The sequence below is a fragment of the Gobio gobio genome (assembly GCF_949357685.1).
Source record: "Gobio gobio genome assembly, chromosome: 14".
Classification (NCBI taxonomy): domain Eukaryota; kingdom Metazoa; phylum Chordata; class Actinopteri; order Cypriniformes; family Gobionidae; genus Gobio; species Gobio gobio.
Window position 1 is genome coordinate 35715420 of NC_137107.1, and position 25370 is coordinate 35740789.

At 37.8% G+C, this 25370-nt stretch overlaps 2 protein-coding genes across 2 annotated transcripts in view; both read left to right on the forward strand.

Moving 5' to 3' along the window:
* Window positions 1-75: 75 nt before the first annotated feature.
* Window positions 76-14915, forward strand: LOC307137273 (ER degradation-enhancing alpha-mannosidase-like protein 3). The gene is made up of 20 exons (XM_079834845.1): window positions 76-735; window positions 2754-2799; window positions 2950-3050; window positions 3625-3664; window positions 3770-3882; window positions 4080-4233; window positions 5911-6045; window positions 6157-6262; window positions 6397-6494; window positions 6606-6731; window positions 8110-8193; window positions 8336-8419; window positions 8602-8726; window positions 8827-8992; window positions 9821-9972; window positions 10052-10172; window positions 12471-12647; window positions 12742-12907; window positions 12985-13176; window positions 14396-14915. The coding sequence occupies exons 1-20, from the start codon at window positions 590-592 to the stop codon at window positions 14578-14580; spliced, it is 2517 nt and encodes an 838-aa protein (XP_079690971.1). The 5' UTR covers window positions 76-589; the 3' UTR covers window positions 14581-14915.
* Window positions 14916-21628: 6713 nt separating this feature from the next.
* Window positions 21629-25370, forward strand: part of npdc1a (neural proliferation, differentiation and control, 1a) — a 32222-nt gene continuing 28480 nt past the window's right edge. Inside the window, exon 1 of the mRNA XM_079834846.1 lies at window positions 21629-22049. Within this exon, the coding sequence (XP_079690972.1) occupies window positions 21944-22049 (106 nt within the window). The 5' untranslated portion in view covers window positions 21629-21943. The remainder of the gene's footprint in view (window positions 22050-25370) is intronic.

Sequence of the window (25370 nt, forward strand, 5' to 3'; positions counted from 1 at the left end):
TGTTTTTAAATACAATTTTGGAATGATAAATATCCGGTTTTACCGAATGCTATGTCCAGTCCGACGGCTCTTGTTGATGAAATCATCAACTCGCGCCCCGATGAGGCTGATCATCAGTCGGCTAAATCAAACTCAGCGAAATGAGGGGCTAAATCTTGATGGGATGGATATTATAAGGAGCTGGGTCCAGTCAGTTCGACAGGATATATGTCCAGAAATATCAAGAGGGACTAAAGAGATCAAAAGTAAAGCGGGAAATACATTTGTGGGGAAGTTTGCTAGTTAGCCGTCGTTAGCTCGACAGGTAACTTAGGCAATCTGTTTTAAGTTAAGTGTTATAATCAAATACATTATCAGACGCTTTTATCCAAAGTACTTATACACTTGATTCTAAATTCTGGCGATTATTAAATGCGATCATTAAGACGGGTATGTTAAATCAACTAATGTCAACGAACTGCATAGGACGAGATAAAAAGTGATTAAAGTTTGACAGGCCTCTATAGTCAGGCAGTTGTTACTCTACTTGAGGGGGTTAGATACATGTAAAGGAGCTAAAAGAGCATATCCTCAAGAAATACCTCTTAAAATGGGGGTAAACTGGATCAGAAGAGAAACATTCAGTTGTGGTGGGTTTGTCATGGCTCTGGCAGCTGTGATCTTCTCCTGCTTTGTAATTGGAGTCACTGGTCAAGATGGACAGGCCATGACAGCAGAGGAAAAGTCCAAAATCAGGTGTGTTTAACGTGCTATTATATGGTTATTTTGATTATTTATGGTAGGTCATATGATAATGTTATTTGGTATGTTGTGTGTACTATTGTTATGTGTACATTTAAGATTGAATATTTTATATTTGACTGATTCCAACCCATTAGGCAAACATTGTTGTTGCTGTGCTCTCCAATTGTGAATGCCTAAGGGTGATGACACACTGTAATGCTTTATGTAATGGTAAACATTACATGTATACTTTAATTCCATGTCATTTTGGTTTTGTCTGACACTAATTATGTTGGTACACCAATTATTTGTTCTTGTCATTCATACATGACCTCATTGTTTTCAGTGGTTTTGTCATCATTTACTCACCCTCAAGTTGTTCCAAACCTGTATGAGTTGGTTTCTTCTACTGAACACAAAAGAAGATAATTTGAGGAATTTGGCAAAAACATGGAAGCAAACATGGAAGTCAATGGGGCCCATCAACTGTTTGCTTACCCATATTCTTCAACATACCTTCTTTTGTGTTCAGCAGAAGAAAGAAACTCATACAGGAACTATCACTTTAAGCCTTCTTTAATGACTCCCGATCGCAACCAATCTCAGTCAGCATGAAGTCAAGACATTAAGGATGCTAAATTGTGAGTGGATTTGATATCTCAAACGGTTTGGCCATGGTGAGGCAACATATTTATGGCGAAAAAAGGGAAACAGGAAGTGTGTTATAACTTCTGCATACATTGAATGATTTTGATGAAACTTCAGATGTGTTCGTTGTAGGAGGCTGATCACATGAATGTGACTATTGTGAGTCAAAGTCATAGTGACCTATAACATCCTATGACATGAAAATCATCTAAGTTTAAAAGATCTCATGGATGTGGCTATTGTGTTTTGTGGTCTGGTGGCACAAGCTGCTGCAGTAAATGTGCCATATGCAGCTTTATATCCTTTTATATTTACCTGCTTTAAAAGCATATTGCCCACCTTGCACAGTTTCCCTAAAAACCACCGTGGTGGTGGTGCCGGGGCTTGGGCCGGTCATCGCTGCTTGCAGCTATATTATATGGTCTGTAAGATTTCCTAATCTTTTTGAAAGAAGTCTCTTGCTCTCCAAGGCTGCATTTATTTGCTAAAAATACAGTAAAAACAGTAATATTGTAAAATATTACAATTAAATCAAGTTCAAAATATTTAAAAATGTTATTTATTCCTGTGATGGCAAAGCTGAATTTTCAGCGGCTATTCAAACTTCAGTGTCACATGATTCTTCAGAAATCATTCTAATTCTAATATGATGATTTGCTGCTTGAGAATATTTCTTATTATGTTGATTATTAATGTTAAAAACAGTTGCTGCTTAATATTTTTCTTTCAGAATTCTTTGATGAATAGAAGGTTCAAAAGAATAGCGTTTATTTGAGATGGAAATCTTTTGTAACATTATAAATGTATTTACTTTCACTTTTGATCAGTTTAATGCATTCTTTCTGAATAAAGTAACAAAAAACGTACTGAGCCCAAACTATTTAAGGGATAGTTCACCCAAAAATGAAAATTGTCATCATTTTCTCACCCTCAAGTTGTTCCAAACCTGTATGAGTTTCTTTGTTCTGCTGAACACAAAAAAGGATATTTAGAAGAATGTTTGTAACCAAGTAGAGAGAGCAACCATTGACTACCATAGTATTTTTTTTCCCTACTATGGTAGTCAATGGTTGCTCTCTCTGCTTGGTTACAAACATATACATATTTTCATTTTTGTGTGAACTATCCCTTTAAGCTATATATGTGCATAAACACATATCCCCCCCCCCCCCCCCACACACACACACACAATCACATATAGCAGTGAAATAATGTATATTTTTTTCAAGTGTGGATGAGGAAGGCATACCTTAAAATGTGACTTTTGGTGACTTCTGCAACAGTTAACATAGCAGTTGAATTGAGTTTCTATAGTTTTTTCCCCCCAGTGTGATATGAAAGAGGACATGCCGTTTGCTCCATTTTGTTTGTTTGTTTTCTAGGGACCAGATTCTAGAGATGTTTGATCATGCCTACAACAGTTACATGGTGAGTAAATACCCAGATCCCACTGTCAATAATTCAGAATTAGTGTCTTTCTGAACATTCAGATATATTCATTTTTTGCTTGTATTTTTTGGACCTAAATAATTGGCATTAGAAGCCATCTTAATAATTATTTCTTTTATTCTCTGTCAGGACTATGCCTACCCAGCAGATGAGTTGATGCCCCTCAGCTGTAGAGGGAGGGTAAGAGGGATGGAACCCAATCGAGGGGACATTGATGACTCTCTGGGAAAGTGAGTCGAGCTCATGATGAATCTGTCAAAGTGATGAAAATCCATTTAGACCATTTTTCATTCGCATTCGTTCACATTTGCCACACATGATCCTTATAATATGTTACTTTAGATTCTCAAAATATGACTGAAAACTATATATATGTACTATATTTAGTTGCAAAGATTGATATAAACATTGACATCTAAAACATAGTTTTCTATGTTGATTCCTTGGGATAGTAAAATCGCCATGAAACGCAAGATGCAATCGTCTTTTCTTCCCTATTATGACATATATCCGAGTGAAACGGCTTGTCGAACAAGAACAAATGTAGGGCAGGACTTGATTTTGTCCATTGGGAATAGATTGGATGGTTGTGGTTTGCTATTGCTATGATCATGATGTGAGTGACAGGTTGTCTCGCTCAACATCTCTCACGAGAAGATAAGACATGTCGCTGCAAGATCGAGAGAAAGTTATTTGGATTAATGAGGGATCATTTATGATAAATAACGAAATATTCCATAAAAAAGCAAGTCCATTTTGATTTAATGGTGAGTTTAATAACAACCTCTCTTTCTCTCTTTACAGGTTCTCGCTAACATTAATAGATAGTTTAGATACCCTTGTGGTGAGTTAAATCTTATCTGATTTGATGGACGTAAAACAAAATGAATGTAATGAAAAACACTATTAATGGTTGCTTCTAAACTGTTGTTTCGTGTGTTTTGAGCAGTTGTTAAACAAACTGGATGAGTTTGAGGAGGCTGTGAAGATGACACTGAGAGATGTCAGACTGGACAATGACATAGTTGTCTCTGTCTTTGAAACCAATATCCGTGTGCTGGGGTACGGATCATGATGGTTCTCTAGTTTTGGATATGTTTATCTTTTTTTTTTATAACACTTATAATCATTTTAATGATTTATAACACTAAAAGTTTATCAGAAATATATACATAATATAAGGTTTTCAGGCTATATTCTCATGCTCTCATAGACTTCACATCTTGAATTATTGACGAATCCTCTCCCTGTTCTTCCAGTGGCTTGTTGGGTGCACACGTGATGGCAGTTGTTCTAAAGCAGCGTGGAGAGAGGATGCAGTGGTACAAAGATGAACTGCTACACATGGCCAAAGAACTGGGTTACCGCCTCCTGCCTGCCTTTAACACCACCAGTGGCCTTCCTTATCCTCGGGTAACTCCACCACTGTTGACTTATGGTTGAATAATTTGAACTCTCTTTGTATTGGCAGCACTTGTCTAGTCTGGGTAGCGCCATATTAAATTTTTGACTGGGATGAAAACGAGGCTGTGAGGTTTAGAATCCAATGTGCCCATACTGTTGTTTAATCTGATTTAGAGCCCTGCACGGGCCTCAAATCTAGGCCCTAGCCCGACCCTGGCCCGAGACGCTGAGGCCCTAGCCCAACCCGTGTCCGACAGCAAATCAAAATTTTCGCCCGAGTCCGACTGAATCCTGTCTTTTCTATTTTTTATCCTCCCTATTACACATTGTTGCATCCATTAAAATAGTTAAGTTTTGTATTAATGTCAAAGTAGTTATATTTCGTTTTGTTTCTTTAATAAGTTAATTTAGCATTTTTTTGTTTGTTAAATTAAAGTTTTAGTTTTTTAAAGTAACGACCAAGCGGCCGACAGTGAGTTAACCGCATGTTTGATCAATTTAGCCTCTCAAATCAACACTGGACTTGTCTTGCTTATAATAAAATCCATAGATATAAAACATTTCAAGCATCACAATGTTAGTTTAAATGTTTAGCCTAAAAAAAGGCATTTTTGACAAGCTGAGGCAGGCTGATGATGCTCGCAACGGCGCATGCAAACATAACGGGCTACACAATCGAAAAAAAAACATGCAGGTTGTTTTACCTTACATCTCTCTACAAAATGAATATAAATTCGATCTTCAATTCCCGACCCGCGCTATATGCACATTTAACGGAGTTCACGTCAACGAAAGCAACAGATATGAGCTGCATTATAGGTAGGCCTATTCATCAGCTCATTTCAAGATCAAAGACCGCAATATGAGAGTGAGCAACCTAAGCACTGGTAAGAGCATTTAGTCTCATTCGTTTCAATGAAGATGACTGTTTTTGAGTAGCCTATTTTCAGTTTCACTTGCGGCTGTTTGCGTGTTGCTTGCTTTACTCATTTGCGGCAATGCGTTGCATAGCGCCAGCCCCGCGCCAGCCCCGCGCCGTACTCTAAACACTGTGCGAGCCGTCTTGACAGTCGCGGTATCGTGGTCTCATGTTGTTTCCACCAGCGCAGCACATCTCATTGTTTCTTTTAATTAATGAATGTCTAAAATATAAAATAAAGGAAAAAGGCCCAGAGCCCGGCCCGCGTTTGAGGTACGACGTGAAAATTGGCCCGAAGCCCGGCCATAGGGGAGTAAAAAAGTCCGGGCCCGTCGGGCTCGGGCAGAAATGCAGGGCTCTAATCTGATTGTTCAGCTGAAAAAAAGTCTTTCCTAAAAGACAAAAGCTCCATAAAACAGTTGTGAAAATTACATGATCTAGGATCTTTATACAGTGTGTACCATTGTAAAGACTGTGGTTATTAATTTACATATACTACAGACATTGTAACAATACAAAGCTCAAAGCTGGTTGAATATTAGCAAATTTATCCTTTAATTTGGGTCAAATGCTTTGCTTGTATATTGCAGCCTTAAAATCAAAATGTATGAACAAACTAATAGCAATATAATATTTGGATTCTAATTAAAATGACAAAAAAAAACATCTGGACAAGTATTTTGGGGGAATATTTGTTTAATCACTATACAAAATGAAATATATATATATATATAAACTTTTTTTTGCATTTAAATTTTCTTCTTCAGGTAAACTTGCGCTATGGAGTCGTCAACCCCCTTTCTCGTACAGGCACTGAGTCGGACACTTGCACTGCTTGCGCAGGGACCATGATTTTGGAGTTTGCAGCTCTCAGCCGAATGTCTGGGGACACAATATTTGAGGTAAACATCCAGGAAGGTTTTTTATTTTATTTTTTTACACACCTAAAAAAGATCAAAACCCAGACAGTGAGAAGTGTGTGCTAAGAAGTTTTTCAACCTGCATCTATGAAGGAACACGCTAGGAAAGCTATGGACGTCCTCTGGGAAAAGAGGCAAAGAGGAAGTGACCTTGTCGGCACTGTGATCAACATCCACAATGGAGACTGGGTTCGCAGGGGTAAGGCCCCTTCTGTTGTTGTTGTCACTTGGTTTACACAGTGAAAAACACCCCATACAGCCACTTTAACACATCTACTGTGACTCTAATAGAGACGATATTCACATCGGTACCTTCTCTGCTTCTCATGACAGATAGCGGCGTTGGCGCTGGAATCGACTCTTATTATGAATACTTAATGAAAGCTTATATTCTTCTTGGGGACAAGGTGTACCTTGAGAGATTCAACACAGTAAGGACTCTTTATTCTTCAGAAATAATCAAACCTCTATTAGTCAAACAAAGCTTGTTTTATTACATCTATTATCTGCACATGTGACTTTGTCTTTGTCTATTGTGACAGCACTACAGTGCCATTATGAAGTACATCAGCCAGCCTCCTCTTCTGCTCAATGTGCACATGCACAACCCCACCGTAAATGTGCGCAGCTGGATGGATTCCTTGCTTGCCTTCTTCCCTGGACTACAGGTTCACTTTTTTCATCCTCTTTATTTCATGTTGCCTGAGGAAATAAAGATATTTTTTAAATTACATGATCAGTCTTCTGCAATAGTCAAGTCAAGTCAACTTTATTTATATAGCGCTTTTTACAATGCAGATTGTTTCAAAGCAGCTTCACAGCTTTAAACAGGAAAATAATGCAACAGAATTTGATTCGGCCGTACAGCCTCTCCGGAGAAAACGGTGATGTCATCTAGCTCATTTCAATTATCATACAGTGACAATGTGGGCATTAGATTATTAATTTAGTTTATATGGTTAATTTAGTTTACTAATCGGATTTGTTTGGATATTTAGTTGAACATTTTGTGTCCTCAACTGAGCAAGCCAAGCCAAAGGCGACAGTGGCAAGGAAACCAAAACCCCATCAGGTGACCTAATGGAGAAAAATAAGCCTTGGGAGAAACCAGGCTCAGTCGGGGTGCCAGTTCTCCACTGGCCAATTAACAAACAAACAGCGTTTGATTATTATTCTGGCAACTTTACAGGTCAGGGGTCATATTAGATCAGAATATTCAAAAGATCGGAGGCAGACGCCGGAGACGGCTTTATTGAGGATGACATATCGATTAAACAATTAATTAAATTGCATTCATTTCAGAGAAGAATAATAATAGACTGAGCAATTAAAATAGGGTCCTCACACCATCGTTGCAATAGACTAATGTTTACTGAGTAAACATTAGCGATCAAAATAGAGCAAATGAAAAAAGGAAGTGACTTGCTGCTTCAAATAACAATTGTATCAATTACATCGTTACGCCATCAATTGGTGACAAGTGACTTAATTCATGTCATTGAATCATTCAAACTGTTTAAAAAAAAGAATTCATTCTGATTTATTAAACATTTTAAATAGACTGCAGCAATAAATATTTGTCAGAGGTTCAGAACCCCTAGTAAATTACATGTTGTCTGTTTAGAATCATGGGAGAATCGTGATCTCTGTTTGAAACTAAAAAAAATGGAAGTAGTAAAATGATTAAAAATAAATTAATGCTAAAAGACAATTACAAAGTACATAACAAAATGACTAAAATCAAAATGTAAAAATAAAAGCTAATTAAAATATGAATAAATACTATAATGGTATATTAATAATACTAAAATAACACTGGTCACAACATTTTAGTGAGAGGTGCTCATTTACCAATGGCATATGATTCTTACAATGACATGATGGTCAATTCAATGCAAAATGGTAAAAAATAATTATTTAAATGAATATTTATGCTCAGTAAATTTTTCTCTGTACTAAGCCATTGGCGGGCATGTGGACTGCAAGGAGAAAAACTTAAATGTTTAAAGTGAACATTTAAATTAAATATACCAAAATATCTTTCAGGTTCTGAGAGGAGACTTGAAACCTGCCATAGAGACACATGAGATGCTGTACCAAGTGACTAAACAGCACAATTTTCTCCCTGAGGTAATTAATGAACGACTGCTTTTACACAAGTCACTTAAACCTAAACATCCTCAATCTACAGAGATCACAGCCTAATTTGTTGTATTTTTTTAATACTAATCCCCCATATGTCTTTGCCTACAATTGATCTGTTGTCTAATAGGCCTTTACCTCCGAGTTCAGAGTTCACTGGGGGCAGCACCCGTTGAGACCAGAGTTTGCTGAGAGCACATATTTCCTTTACAAAGTAAGTATGCCACCTGATAACAGTTGAATACAGCAGTTGAAGACGAATGCCTACTAGCAACCAACAGTGAATGTCAATGTGAACGGAGCTTAAGGTTCACAGTTGACTTGCAGTGTCTTGTCAAACTAGTTATTTTGTCTGTCTTCAGTGTTATTAAATTACATTCTCCACCTCATTTCTAGGCCACAGGTGATCCGTACTACTTAAAAGTGGGCCAGTCTATAGTGGAGAAGCTGAATACTCACGCTCGAGTCCCCTGCGGCTTCGCTGCCGTACAGGATGTGAGGACAGGAACGCATGAGGACAGGTGGGAGCCCTATTAGTCGTCTTTTATCTGGATTCATTTAAAAGGGTAAATTAGTAGTTATACAGTAGTAGTACAATTATTTGTGTTTGTTTATTTCAAGGATGGATTCCTTCTTCCTGGCTGAGATGTTTAAGTATCTCTACCTGCTCTTCTCAGAAAAGAGTCAGTTGCCTATAGACATTGATGACTATATTTTCACTACTGAGGCTCATTTGCTCCCAGTATCTCTATCAACGACCCAGCCCTCCTGCCATACCAACAACACGGTAAGAGCTCAACTTTTTCTACAAACATAAATTCTGTCTAGAACATAATTTGGGGGTCAGTCATAGGAACAAGGGTTCTTATGGATCCAAGAAATACCATAAGGATAGTTGTTTCATAGGATACATTGCACGGGTTTGTGTTGCTTTCATATTCACTCGAATCGCGGCCCAGTTTGAGTGCAATCGAACTCAGACCACTTCCCTCCTTCAGGTAGTCTAGGGTTCGTTACACCAGGGTCCGCATGACTGCTTTCACGTTACAAAATTTTCATGCGAACCGTACCATGTTTGGAACTACACTGCCAGTGTGAAAACGACCTAAGGCCCTGTTTAAACCTGGTATTAAGATGCATTTTGGTCGATCGGATCACAGGTGGACGACGCTAAATACAGGTGTAAACGGGGTCTAAAACATTGAGCTTGTCCACTTTTGACCACTTCCAGAGGTAGTCGAAAAACGCACTTTTCTCCCTACATAATAAAATGACTTGCACCTTAGACGACAAATGCTGTCATGTTATCTTGCATTCTGATGCCTAATGTTCGGGAGTGCAATTGTGTGAAACCGGTCTGGGAGGTAATTACACAAAATCATTTTGATGAAAAACTTTGGCTCAGGCATTTCAGAATGACTAAAACCACATTTGAGATTGGTTAATAATCTGTTGTACTGAAGAATTTATTCAGTAAATGTGTTTCCATCATAAGATTTTGCATCTTGGCATTTCCATCCTTTTTCTTTTTTTTAAATGCTATATCCCAAAATTCACATAAGCATGTCAATGGAAACATAGCTAAAGAGTCACAACATCATTGTGTATCTTTCAGGAACCTCAAGCTCATGAAGACGATTTGTTTTCATACTCGTGCCCCAGTGCTCAAACCCTGTTCCCTAACAACCCCACCTTCGCCAAGACTATCAGGGACAGCTATAAATACCTCACCGGCGTGGGAAGAGCCCAGCAAGCCTCATCTGTCAGGTGAGTCATATGCTACAGGTTTACTATAGAGCAGCATGTACAAGAAACAGGGCCTAACTCCTCTTTTTCTTCAACACAGGGGGATTGAACTGCCTCTTCATGACACTGGCCTGGAGCCAGTCGAGTTTCTGAAAAGCATGGGCATCTCTCTGACGCCTCTCACTGAGCTGATCTCTGCAAGCCAAGGCTTAGTATCTCAGGTGAATCTGCAAGAATTATTAATTTAAAGGGTTAGTTCACCCAAAAATGTCGTTCGACACCCGTAAGACCTCCGTTCATTTTCGGAACAGAAATGAAGATATTTTAGTTGAAATCTGATGGCTCTGAAAGGCCTCCATTGGCACAATGGCACTTTACACTATCAAGACCCTTAAAAGGTACTAAAGACGTCGTTACAAAGTCCATCTCGCTACAGTGGTTCTAAAATAACTTTATGAATCGGCGAGAATAGTTTTTGTGCGCAAAAAACCCTAAATAACGACTTATATAGTGATGACGATTTCAAAACAAGGCATCATGTAGCTTCGAAGCGTTATGAATCAGTGAGCCGAATCATGATTCGGATCGCGTGTCAAACCGCCAAACTGCTGAAATTTGGCGATCCAAACTGCTCATTCGACTCACTGATTCATAACGCTTCGAAGTAGAGCCCTGCGCGGGACTGTTTTCTTCATCCCGCTCCCGCCCGCACCCGCCGAATTTCTGACCATTACCGCCCGCTCCCGCAACGTATGTGTTACACTCCCGCCCGCTCCCGCAATATGTATGTCCACTCCCGCCCGCACCCGCAAAACTCTGAGAATTTATTCCCGCACAATAATAGAGATGCATTGATTTTGTGTCTTCTCCCGTCCCGCAGGAAAAAAAAAAACACGTATTTGTATTGATATTATTAAAGAGATTCATGGGGTTGTTTGTTTCGATTCCCTGGCCTGCATGTAAACCAAAAAAAAAAGACAAATACATTCAAATATAATTTCGTTTTTATCAAAAACTTTGCACATACAAATAGACTGCTTTGCAAAACAGAAAAACAGATTGAAAAACAAAAAACAGATCCCAATTCGTCGGTCAGTTCCGACGTACGTCGAACGTGACCGACTGAAAGGAAACCTGAGAAAACATGCTTCAACAGAACGTAATGTGAACACAAAATAGCAAACGGACATTTAGAAACAAAATCCATTTCCACTCACTAAACTTCTATGTATTGTTTGTCAAAAACACCAAACAGTCAACTTGACCTGCAGGGAGTGCTGAGCGTTTTTGGTGAGGTATGATCAAGTAGCTATGTATTTGCCAGCTGCGCAATATGTGGATACATATAACGTTATACCGCATGATTTTGCCTACCAAAACAATTGAGAAACTTCTCCAAATGTCAGACTTTCCTTGCTTAGCTTTTGTGCTGTAAATACCTCGTTTGAGGTTCTTTTCTACATCATCTATTGACATCTTCTCCATCATGTCGTTATGCAACCTCCCTATCCCACCGATTCCCGCTGTGTTTTTTTTTAGCCGCCCATTCCCGCCCGCAGCAAAATTCAAACCGCCCGCTCCCGCAAGATTTACGTTGGGTCCCGCGGGACCCGGCGGGACTCAATCCCAATGCAGCCCTCTACTTCGAAGCTTCATGAGGCCGTGTTTTGAAATCGTCATCACTATATAAGTCATTATTTAGGGGTTTTTTTGAGCACAACTATTCTCGCCGATCCATAAAGTTATTTTAGAACCACTGTAGTGAGATGGACTTTGTAACGACGTCTTTAGTACCTTTTAAGGGTCTTGAGAGTGAACCGTGCATTGTGCCAATGGAGGCCTTTCGCTCTGATCATCAGATTTCAACTAAAATATCTTAATTTGTGTTCCGAAGACGAACGGAGGTCTTACGGGTGTCGAACGACATGAGGGTAAGTAATTAATGACAGAATTTTCATTTTTGGGTGAACTAACCCTTTAAGTAGACCAACCAGTTATTTTGGTATTATTTATATACGGAACAAGGTTGTGTTCAGGGAAGGAGGAGGCAAGAACAGACGAACATTAACGTAATAACTAAAACAAACAACAAAATGAAAGTAAAGTGGTAGCCTCTCACGGACGACTGCCGCATAAACTAAAACAAATCAACGACAGTCCAGGCCGGGTCCTCTGTCGTCCTTCACGGTCGTCTCTCCTCCTTTTATCCTTCCGGGACGCCTCTCTGGGACTTGAGACCGGTGTGGTGCGCATTAGCTCATTCACACTCAAGCCACTGGCTTCGCTCCGTTCCCATGGCTCTCGGCCTCACCCTGCACAATATATACTATTGTAGTATATATTATTGTGGTATTTATTAATGTTTTATCAATTTTTTTTTTTTTACTTCAGCATTATCTCAATTAAATAAAATATTTTAATTAGTTTTAATTAGTCTATTAATCATAGACTGTTGGACAATCTGTGATTTATCCCTTCGGTATGTCAGTTAATTCATTTATCCGTCTCTTTTTCCATAGGACTCACAGAAGGGTGTGTACAAGCTGAAGCTGGTTGCTGAGGTGAGTCAAACCCCTGAGCATGAGGAAGTGGTGCCACTGATTGTGCAGCTCATTTCCCCTCCATTTTTGGGTCGAACAGTCCTTACGGCTGGTCCTGCAAAGTTTGGAGTGGATCTTACCAAACAAGAGCATGGGGTGAGCAACCGTACGGAAACTTCTTGACCTCAATGCAGACATGTCATTCTTTTAACATAATTTAATTATTGTCTCTTCTCTGACTTTCTCAAAGGTGAAAGGTAGTATTGTAAAGAGTGTTCCTTATACGGCGTGTGGTTACATTGAGAATGCAGTAGAGCTGCAGGGACACATAGCGCTGGCATTAAGAGGAGACTGCATGTTTGCTGTTAAAGCTCGACGGCTGCAGGAAGCAGGAGCCATCGGAGTCATCTTCATTGGTGAGATCTAGTGTAATATTACTTCTTCTCTGCACTGTCTTCGAATCTGGACTCTTAGGTTTTGAATGATCTCACAGATCACAGAGAGGGGAGCAGCAGTTCTGAGACGCCACTGTTCCAGATGGTTGGAGATGGAGAACCTACAGATGACATCACAGTTCCCCTGGTGTTCCTCTTCAGCAAAGAGGGAGCTACACTCACTGACGCTCTGCAAGAACATCACAATGTGGACGTTCTCCTGCTCCCCAAAGAGAAACAGCTGGGAAAAGGTATTTGAACTGACTAAAACTATTGAATATGTATTAATGGATTACACATACTCTTATTTTGTTGACTTGTCACTAACTAGCAACAGCTTGATTTTATATATTGGTAACACTTTACAATAAGGTTCATTAGTTAACATTAATTAACTACATTAGTTAACATGAATTAATAATGAACTGTACTTATAAATAATTTATTTATCTTTGTTAATGTTCATTTCTACATTTACTAATGCATTATTAAAATCTTGCTAACATTAGTTATGAACAGCTGTATTTTTATTATCTGACGTTAACAAAGATTAACTAATGCTGAACAGAGGTGTTGTTCATGGTTAGTTCATCTTAACTAATGCATTAACTAATGTTAACTAATACAACCTTTGCATTTAGATTTTTAAAACAGAAGTATTTTTAAATAACTTTTTATTTATATATATATATATATATATATATATATATATATATATATATATATATATATATATATATATATATATATATATATATATATATATATATATATATATATATATATATATATATATATATATATATATATATATATATATATATATATATATATATATATATATATATATATATATATAAATAAAAATAAAAAGCTGGCAGAGCTGTATTTTCAGCAGCCTAATGGATCCAGTCTTTAGTGTCACATGATCCTTCAAAAGTCATACTAATTTGCTGATTTGCTGCTTAATTATTATCAGTTATTATTGCCGCTCAATTATTAATACTCTTGTAACATTATGAATGTCTTTAATTTCACTTGTGATCAATTTAATGTGTCCTTGTTGAATAAAAATATTAATTTAAATTACATGTAAATGATAATTACATTTTCATTTTATTTATTTTTTTAAATCGTACGTACCACAAACATTTGAATTGTAGTGTATCACGGATTCCACTACAATATTAATCAGCAAAATAATAATTAAAAATCAGCAGACTAGTTTTTTTTATTTTATATATATATATATACATACACACATACAGTATAGGTTATACAATTATATCTAGTAATAATTAATTTTTTACATTTAAATTCATCCACCATTATTCACAAACAGTTTGCTAATAAAAAATAACACATTCATTTTGTCTTGTATAGCTTGTACAGTTTGAATTTTTTTTTGTACATAGTTTAGGTGGACTCTAATTTCAAGTTTGTTTGATATCTTTTTTTATTTCCTTGTAGAAAAACATGAGAAGTTAAATATTAAGTTCCGTCTTGCTAAGGAAGGCGAGATTGCTGAGGGTGAGACAGAAAGCACCACCATCCAGCTGGTGTTGGAGCAAAGTGAGACCGAGGCCGCGTCGTTGACTGGCGACAACCAGGAGACTTGCACCTTTCTGCAGAAAGACCCTGAGAACAGCCCCTGACAGTGGGATCATCTGTGACCACGGTCCCCTTCGCAGAACGCAGGGCTGTTGCTCCCTGTCACTGACCTCTGATCAGAAAATGCAGGCTGTGCTATGGTGAATTTTTCTGCTAAGCCTGGACTGTACCATCTGCTCACCTCACAGGGGGGTCAAAAGTCTCCCTCTGTTAAGACGGTCTTATCTTGCGTAGTTGGAACTATATTGGCACAGAGCGAGATGGTGCAAAGCTTCTGTCTCTCTGATATGGTGGTAGTTGCAATCGATTCTTCTCAATTGTCTACATTTGAAAAGCAATCCGTTTTGGAATTAAAGAGGTGTACACGATGTTCTCTCACACCAATGTATGTGAATCAGACCTTATTTGAATGTTTTTCTTAGTCTTTTTCTTTCACCACAGATCACAGGTTCTCCATCCTGTGCGTTTTTTAATTCATCTTCGAAATTGAAGTGGCTTGAAGTCTTCAGGAAATCCTTAAACACAGGGCTTCTATGACCAAACCCCCCAAAAGCAGTGTTGTAGTCATTACAGAAGATGTTTATATGAGGGAGAATGAACTAGTATGACATAGTTTACCATATTTTCAATACAGAAACATCAGGGAAATCAATGACCTATGACTTGAACATGTTTGCATTTGTGTGTGAAAGGCATGTACAGTGCCTTTATCATTGAGTCACAGATTGTGTGCATTTCATCATGTGCCAATACTAAATCTGTGTGTTTGTATGTGTGTGTGTGCATTCGTCCTGCCTGCATGCAGTGACTGGTCAAGGAAGATTTTTGAGAGAGCTGGCCTTTCCTCTACCGCAAAACATGCGTTGTAATGCATCTGTCATAAAGGCCTAGGACACAGATAGATTATATAGTGATATTTATATTGATCAAAGAGAATTATATTTCATGGGTATGGTCTCTTAACAGGGTGATAATGACAATTAGTCCTATATATATATATATATATATAATGACAACCACCACTGTCCTACATGCATCTTCACAATCACATTGGAGATGCTGCTTACACTAGATTTATTGCTTTCTATAAATCACTTTGTCTTAGAATATGTGAAATGCATCATAATTATTAGAGTAGCTTTTGCATTGAATGTTCATTGCGATGCAAGTTTGTTCACACAGCCATAACGTAGCTCAGACTCCATAGTCAATTAAAATAAGAGTATTAAACGTTAATAGTTCAATACAATCTTTTTCTTTATAGCATGTGGAGAACGGTTATATCAGCCCAAAACCTTTCCATTTCAAGTCTTAATTACAATGTACACCTTGTATTATGTTGCTGATGGCTGTTCTCAAAAGGATGTCAACCTGTGTACCTCTTGTTTCACAAAGGGCTTATGACTGATTTACTTCATTGTGTGGGCGTAATACAGATCAGATGGGATTATATTTATTTCTTAAGATATTTTCTATACAATGCTTGAGATGAAGATGTTTGTTATCGAGGGCCAAAGTGATGAATATATTCTGTTGCTGTGACAGAATGAGATTTTTATAGTGTCTTTTAATAGCTGTTTTTGTATTGACTGATGAAATGTTAGTACTTGCCATTAAAATCAAGTTATGGCCATACAGTCTCATTTTTTTTTTATATTTATAATATCATTTTGTTTTATATTTTTATTGTACAACATTACTCTCCCTCTCTCTCTCCATACTTATAGTACATACACCAATCAGGCATAACATTATGATCGCCTTCCTAATATTGTATTGGTCCACCTTTTATTGCCAAAACAGCCCTGACCCATCGAGGCATGGGGTGCGTCTCAATCAGCTCCCTAGTTCAGTAGTCAGGGTACTGACTTATGTCCTTATCAGTGCACTGACTACTGAACTAGGGAGCTGATTGAGACGCACCCATGAACTCCACTAGACCCCTGAAGGTGTGCTGTGGTATCTGGCATCAATATGTTAGCAGCAGGTCCTTTAAGTCCTGCAAGGTAGCCACCAGGGAATACCTTCTGATGCTTACGTGAGGTGTACAGGGGTCAGTATGGGCACCTTGAGTGGTCTGCGTCTATGCAGAACCAGCATTAACTTCTTGAGCAATTTGAGCTACTGTAGCTCGTCTCGTTTGATCGGACCACACGTGCATCAAGGAGCCTTGGCCGCCCATGACCGTTTCGCCGGTTTACCACCACCATAATAGGACTTATCTGTCACATTAGCCTAGGAGATACAGCTGTCACGGGGTAATTTAATTGTTTAAAGATGGGTTTAATGCAGTTATGCTAAAAACTGGAGTTCAAAATCATTTGCTAAAATCGCAGATTAAATTGATATCGTTGTTAAAACTGAAATATGCTTTGAATAACATTGTGCCTTTGCAGTTGGCACTACCAAAAATTATCAACAGAGGGCGCCCTTTAGCAAAGCCCCAGGCCTCCCCTGCGCCCTCTACTGGGCCTTCTCTACAAAGTCTGGATCAGTCCAGAGGCGATGTGTGTTCCACATTTCTCTTTCCATATATAACATTCAAATTTAACCTCACTCAGTAAGATAGCATAGCATGTTCGTGGAAATTGTCCACTTGTATGCCATCTTACAATTTAGAGTTGCACTTCGTCAAATCAGGCTATCTACTTTTTGTGTCTTTGGTTTGCAGTGGATCTTCCTATTTTGGGCAAATTGAATTCCCACAATCCAGAAAGCTAACATCTTTCCCAAGCAAAACTGACGCATCTACTTCTCAAAACACTTTAAGGTCTCCCTTTTTCGTGTTAAAAAATATTTAGGCCTACTAGTTATCGGTGAATGCTACAATCTTTTATAGCCTACCTGTTTGTCTAGCGTTTAAGCATTCATTTTGTTTCTCCCAAGACTGGATTCACCCAGAGGTAAGCACCACGTAGGCTATCTCTCTCAGCTCTATAACAGGCGGTTTCAACCGCACTCTGCTAGATAGCAGCATTGCCTCCTTAGTAATTCATGTCTGTATTGTCTTAAATCTCTTGGGTTTGCAGCGGCTCTTCCTCTTCTAGATAAATTCCCGACTATCCAGACCAAGCAATCTGAACAGGACCCTCAAAACTGAGGAATACTTCTCAAAACACAAAAAGGTCTTACTATCATCGTTACATCTGATTTCACCTGTGTCTTGAAGATTTCGGATCTCTGATTATGATGGTGATAAAAAATATTGACAGTGTTTATTACCTGTTTATTATTTCTATCAGTATTCAGGCAAGGACCATGAGCTATTTGTCAGCAACAGCCCTGGATACCCCAGAATGGGAGCTAAAAAATAATCTGCTGATTTACATGATAAAAACAAGAAAAAAGAAAATCTGTACTCATTTTTGTCTAATTTTTTCTCTTTAAAAATGTTTTTGTATCCACCTTTATATATTTTATTAGAAAGAAATTGATTGCTCCCTAACAAACAGCATGTGCCAATTTAGGCCACCAGGTGCCACTATCAGCATATTTCATAAGCATGGAATGTGAATTTCAATATTACAGTATCTGTTTCTAAACAACACATTTATTGTATTTTTTATTTATTTATTTGTACAATTTTGTCATTATTCACACTCAATTTGCCTAAATAAATGTTTTTCTTGTAGGTCCCTTGAAACAGTTTGACAAAGCAGTTTTTTTCCCTCTTCTGTTGACGTATATATATTTTTTCACCGGTTTTTCACATTTCAGGGCTTGTATACCGTAATGTAAAAAAAAAGAAATGATATGCAAAAGAAAAAATATATATCATGCATTTTATATGTGCAAACATATTGTACGCAAGTTATTATAATGTTATTTTTATGAATTGTTAATAAACAGCATTTCTGTCAGGTCCACTAAAGTCAAAAAACACAATAGACAAACATTTAGTACAATTTTTTAATTGCATATTTTGTAAAGATTTAGATTTGGCGGTATGGCTCTGTTCTAAATTCCCCATCCTTTCATGAGCTCCATGAAAAGCCAAGACAGGGAACAGCAGCAGATTCTGGGGACGACCTCCCATTTAACTGGGAGGGCAGAGCAAATCCCCCATTTAGAACAGAGCATGCATCAATGACAACAGAATGACATGATTAAGTTAGCAATTTAAGGAGGAGCTGGGGAGGAGGTTGCAAAGCAGCGTGCAGCAGAAGCGTCCAAGCAGGCAGATTGAAGTGAAGCTATGCTTAAGTAAGCCGCCCTGTTTGAGAGAAGCCAATTGAGAGCATAGGATCAGCTGAAACAGATCAGCTTAAAGAGGGGCGGAGTTAGAATTTCCCAATGAGCTGATAGCGGAGCTTGACTACGTGGCCTGCCAGAACTAACGCTGGCGCTTGATTTATACTGGTATACTAGTACTATGTTCCTTTTTTTTGAAAACCAGAAATATACAGTAATACAAAACACTATAAGAGCATGTGAATAATGATTTACTTATAATCAATCTAAATATTACGATTTTAAAATGGCAGCAAGAAATATGACCTCTTTGAGTCAGAAAAACACCAGGGCTTGAGGTCATATGATGAAGTTGTAACAAGGGTTGTATTGTAGTAACATTCAAATTGAAGGTCTCAAAAACTCAATTAGACGAAATTGTTTTATCTAGCACTGGTTTTGTGTGTTTAAAGGGGACCTATTATGCCCCTTTTCACAAGATGTAATATAAGTCTCTAATGTCCCAGAATGTGTCTGTGAAGTTTCAGCTCAAAATACCCCACAGATCATTGATTATAGCTTGTCAAATTTGCCCCTATTTAGGTGTGAGAAAAAAACCTGCCATTTTGTGTGTGTCCCTTTAAATGCAAATTAGCTGCTGCTCCTCCTTTCCAGAAGAACCGCTTCCTCGGTTTGGATACTCAGGCAAAAACAACAGTGGAGAATGTCACAAAGCCAAAATGTCTGAAATTGTCAGTGGTATTCAGCCTTACATGTTCGAACCGGAGTCGGACACTGATGGAGAGACAGACTCAGAAAGAAGTTACAACTTTTTAGACTGCATCTGGACGTTTCTGAATAGTTAGTGTTTACTGTATGTAGTTGTTATTGAGTTAAGTTGATTCAACTCATCGACTAGCATGTTTGTCTGTTTGTCTCTCTCAGGCCAGCAGCCATATCACCCTGTAGCCGAAGACTGGTTTCCCACTAAGCAGGGCTGACCCTGGTCAGCAGTGTTGGGGGTAACGCATTACAAGTAACTTGAGTTACGTAATAATATTACTTTTTCCAAGTAACTAGTAAAGTAACGCATTACTTTTCAAATTTACAACAAAATATCTGAGTTACTTTTTCACATTAATTTGACTGACAGCTCTCCTGCCCCCATGTTGAGAAAAATAAGTGCAGAGGCGTGTGTGTGAACATGATGGTTATTATAGTTCTAGACTAAATGTGAGCATTTATTTATCTCACTTGCACAATAAAGATTCTGTACTCCTCAAAATGAATAAAATCAGTCAAATGCAAAATCAGAGTACTATGCAAACCTCCAATAATTAAATGTTAAATAAAACAACTATTTATGCATAATCTACCTTTATATTTAATTTGCCAATGTCTTGCTGCTGACCTTTGATGATGAAAATTACTAGATTTTTTGTCTTTATTGGTAAAACTTTTTTTCTCCTGCATCCTATTCTCCCATTATCCAGAATGGCAGCACAGCAGAGCTGCGCCCTCTACTGTTCATGCGTGAATCTGCATTTTAACCTCAGAATGGGGCTTATTATTTCAATTTTGGTATGAAGAGGTCTTTACCGTTGCACAAGAATATACATTTTTTGTTATTAAAAAAACAAAAACAAAAACAAGCCCAGCCCAGGTGAGAATTGTAATGCATTACTTTTCAAAGTAACTTTCCCCAATACTGCTGGTCTGTACCTGGATGGGAGACCTGGGAAAACCAGGTTGCTGCTGGAAGAGGTGTTAGTGAGGCCAGCAGGGGGTGCTCACCCAGTGGTCTGTGTGGGTCCTAACACCCCAGTAGTGATGGGGACACTATACTGTAACAAGCACCGTCCTTCGGTTGAGACTTTAAACCGAGGTCCTGACTCTCTGTGGTCATTAAAAAATCCTCATCCTTTGATAAAGAGTAGGGGTGTAACCCTGGCATCCTGGCCAAATTTGCCCATTGGCCCCTGTCCATCATGGCCTCCTAATCATCCCTATATACGATTGGCTTCATCACTCTGTCTCCTCTCCACCAATAAGATGGTGTGTGTGGTGGGCATTCTGGTGCAATATGGCTGCCGTCGCATCATCCAGGTGGATGCTGCACATCGGTGGTGGTTGAGGAGATTCCCCCCTTCTATGTCAAGCGCTTGGAGTGCCTAGAAAAGCGCTATATAAATTAATTATAAAATTATGTACTGTAAAATGATTTGCGCAAATATATAACACTTTAACTTTAATTACTTTCTTCGGCACATTTCCTTCATAAATGAAATTCAACCACCTCAGTGACTCAGATGTGTCCTCCCTCGAAATCAGGTCTCCCCAAACTGTCAGTTAATGATTATCCTAAGTATATACGAATTATATTAATTTAAATGAAGTTTGGTGTCACTACACCGCGGAGTCTATGAAGACTCTTATGTCCGTTGGTACATCCAATAATAACAGAACATTTGTAATGTTTTTTTTTTGTGCCGACATTTTTTTGTCTTTGTAGGCTATATCTCCAGCTGCAACCTCGAGGAAACAAAAATGGCGGAATTCTGGAGCGGTATATATGCTATTATGGCAGATCGTCACCAGTCATGGGCAGGGCTTCCCCCTATGTAAGAGTAGGGGGAAATCTGGAACTTCTTCGATTTATGGAGATTATAAAAAAGGAGTGGGTAGAATTTTACCATTAGGCTGTGGACACATCTTTGTTCAAACCATAGACTGGAAAAAAAGAAAATTCAAACATAAGTCCCTTTAAAACAGAACTTACTTCAAAACTGATTACATTTTACTAAAAATACAATAAGTCTGTTAAAATGCAAAGTTCCCTCTGTGACAATAGTGTGAAAATATTTCTTATACTGAAACACTCTTTTATTTTGTTATTAATAGAATTTGTTCCCTCACCTGAGAGAAGAAGCACGACGTCAGCGTGATTGCGTCACGAGCTCATTCATCCTCCCGCAGCTGCATGTAGCTGCTCTAATCTCTCCTGTAGCGTGTGTATCAGCGGAGGTCCTCCTCCCTCCTGCCGCAATCGCTCTCCTCTATCTTTAGCTCTGTACCACACGGGTAGCGGCTTAACGCTCTTCTTGAGTTGACGCTTTCATCCTTATTCGGGCCGGTTTGTCTCTCTCAGTCGTTTACGTCCACCCGACCCACACAGATGAGGGAATGACACTCCGGAGCTTTTATCTGCTGTCCTGGACTTGAGAAGCGCAGCGAAGGATGTTGTTTTCCCGGAGTCGGAGCGCACGGCGAGCCCGGGCCTCCCTCCTCCTACCCGGGGTCTTGATCTGCGTAATCCTCGCCGCCGTCGATGCGATTCAACCGGGTAAGTGTCTGTCTGGTGGTAGCACAGCAGCTTTTGTGGGCTAGTATAGTAATATATATTAAAAAATATAATAATTAATGTAATTCATGGTCTGTGATATGAAAATACTGTCAAAAGTATTTTTAAAGTGGTTAAAATGGAATTTGAATTTAATGTTATCTTATAGGCTATCGTACATTTCCAAAGCTGAATGTGAATTTAAGTATTTTTATACCTGCTTTAGTTTAGACATGTGCATCTTTATTACACTTTTGAAGTTGTAGATATGCTAATTAGAATAAACAGGATTCAGACTGTCTATAAACCCTAATCCGGTTGAACAAGTGGAGAAACAAACATGAAGGAAAATGTGATGTAATTTCCCTGTTGTGTTCCCTGTTTTCCCAGTTATTCGGATATGTGTTGTTAAACACTGTTTTATAGTCAAGGACCCTTTGGTGGATACAGAGATTAGTTGATAATGCATAACATTTAATGTGTTAAAGTATAAGTCCTAATGTATTTGCATGCTTATAACATGATGTTTACATTGCAAAACCAACATATTCATTATTGATGTACATGAGTCATGCACTTGTACATTACATTTTATTTAATCAATTTGTTCAATAACTTTTAGCTGAACTTTAATTTCTTAATTTTAGCTTTGGTGGAAGTTAACTTAATATAGAATTTTTTTAAATTAGCATATTTTCATTATTTTTCCTTCGCTAGAATTAGTTTTTTTTTATTGGCAAACCCGGCCGGTACCATCGTAAAAAAAAAAAATCAGATACTGTTGTCATACATTCTTTATTTAATTTTATTCATGTAGAACATGTTATGAATTTATGTAGTAAATTATTTCATCCAAAGCACTCTTATTCAGCATCTAGTGTCCCATTTGCACTTTATTAGAAATATGTTTGAAGGAAGTCCGTATATTTTTGTTCCGTTGTTCTTTGCTCATCGATCCAGTGTCTGATTGATTTCTCAAATTTTCATTGTAATAGTCTAAGAGGTTCATTGTGGGCTTTGTGAGCTGGAATGTGGGATGTGAGTGCAGCAATTATGGAGAACATGAGCAGAGATTATCAAGTTTCTTTTTCAGACCCTTGTGGGAATTACAGCAGCTGCTGGCACAGCTCTCTTTCACAATCGCTTTCTCATTGACACGCATCTGCACTCGGAGCACCCCTGACTTCTATGGTTTTATCCAGCAATAAGAAAGATTTTTTTTATTCAGCACTAATTTTATCCTATCTATCATATTGCTTTAAAAGGTTTCCAGTGTGGCGTAACATGCCCAAAGGCTTACCAATGGCCACCCTCTTTTTCTCTTTTTTTCTCGCTTATCTCATCTCCTAGAGCTGTTAACGTTTGTTTATGCATGTTTTCCATTGTAGATTGTTTGTTGTTCACTAGCGTGACTTCTGAAAAGAGCTAACACGTATAGTGTGAACACCCCCCCTGCCCCAAGCTGTTGATTATCTGATCGCCGCAGTTAGAGCCGCTAGCCATGCAGTAATTTCACACACAGATGGTGACCAGAGCGTGTGTAGATAATCAAGCCTGTTTTGTGCAGGTGAATAAAGCAAGTAAGCAACCCAGTTGGTCTGCTTGTTTGAGGAGCACTTTTATGAATATCAGTAGTTAATCTCAGTGGCGTAGTGGACTTCTGAAATTAGTAGTTTAGTAGTCCTATAAGTCCTTGTTCTATGTGGGATTTTTCTTCAATTTAATGTTTTCACAGTTTTCCGGTGTACAAAACCTATGAAACACCATTTAGTTAATCAATAAACAGCTACAATTATAATATTTAATGTTTATGCTCAAGTCACATAGAAAGTCTCATCAATTTTATTTATATTTAAATTTTATATCAATTTTATTAGTATTATTTATAAACTATTATTTATTAATATTTCAAATTAGCCTTTTATTTTAATATGATCAGTTTTCATTTTAATTTGTTTCATTTTTAATCATTCTTTTATGCGCTTTTGTCCTTTTATTCATTTTTTAAAAAAATATTTCTGTTAGCTGTATTTTTATTTCAAGTAACTTTGACTTATTCATTTCAGTTAGTTGCCAAGGCAGCACTTCTAATTTTTGTTATTTCAGTTTATTTTTTCATCTAATATTAATATTAGTGCCGTCAAATCGATTAATCATGATTGATTGCATCGAAAATAAGTGTATAATTATTATGTGTATATATAAATACACACTCATCCATGTATGTGTGTGTGTGTGTGTGTGTGTGTGTATATATATATATATATATATATATATAATATGAAACACTTGCATGTATATACTGTATAAATATTTATATAAGTTATATATACATATTTTATATATAAATATAACACACTTTTCTTAAATATATAAATGTGTGTGTATTGATACATAATTATACACAGTGCACACACATATATTATGTAAACACAAACTTTTATTTTGAATGTGATTAATTGCGATTAATCGATTTGACACCACTAATTTATATTTTGTTTTATTTCTATTCAGCTTTATTACAGAAAATTATTTTAACAGTTTTAGTTTTTTAATTAACAGTAACAACAACTGATCACATTGACGGGGTTATCAGGCCATCACAGTGCTGTAGAGATCCTTTTTTTTTAATAAAGAAAATGGCCCTTGTTAATCTATACCCAATTTCGTTATGATAATTCTTTGGTCTATAGTCATACAACTTGCTAAAAACACGGAACTGTTTAACCGTTAAGTGTCAGGTTTGAGGTACATCATGGCTATGTCCTGAGCCCTTTTTATTTTCCTTTGTAAACTATTAATTGCTGCCTTATGAAGCTGCTTTGGAATTTAGTGGTAGCCTGAAATAGTTTGTTCACAATAGCGTACCGATCTGAAGAACACTTCAGTGCTTTGTTAGACACTCAAACTCGAAATCTGAACCTTAAAATACCACCTTAACCGCCTCTCATAAAGCACACGATAAAAGAGATATAAGAAAGGAATCCTGCTATTTCAAAATCGTTCCATTACTCTGCAGTTCTCATCACAGCTCGCTTCGTAATGTACTTCCACCAAATGTGTTTGGGTTGTGTGAGGTGTCTGAGTGCTGCATTTCTCTCTTCTGAGGTGATGGAGTGGATTGAGAAAAGGTTAGCTGCGTTGCTGTAGTAACTGCTGAATTAGACCCTGCTCTTGCTGTCTCAGGGGAACGTGAGGATCTAAGACTCTACAGAGATCTGGAAACAGCCTGTTTGTTGTCACAATGATGATTTGCAGAGCGCACATTGAGAGCAGTGGCTTATCTCTGCAGCAGATCCTTGAATAAGGCCACATGCTCTTTAC

Bases quoted from the DNA above. Each gene is read 5' to 3' on its own strand.
- LOC307137273 (XM_079834845.1), top strand. From the start codon at position 590: ATGGGGGTAAACTGGATCAGAAGAGAAACATTCAGTTGTGGTGGGTTT. The intron at 12,648-12,741 runs GTGAGCAACCGT...ACTTTCTCAAAG, and splicing joins TTACCAAACAAGAGCATGGG to GTGAAAGGTAGTATTGTAAA. The intron at 13,177-14,395 runs GTATTTGAACTG...ATTTCCTTGTAG, and splicing joins AGAGAAACAGCTGGGAAAAG to AAAAACATGAGAAGTTAAAT.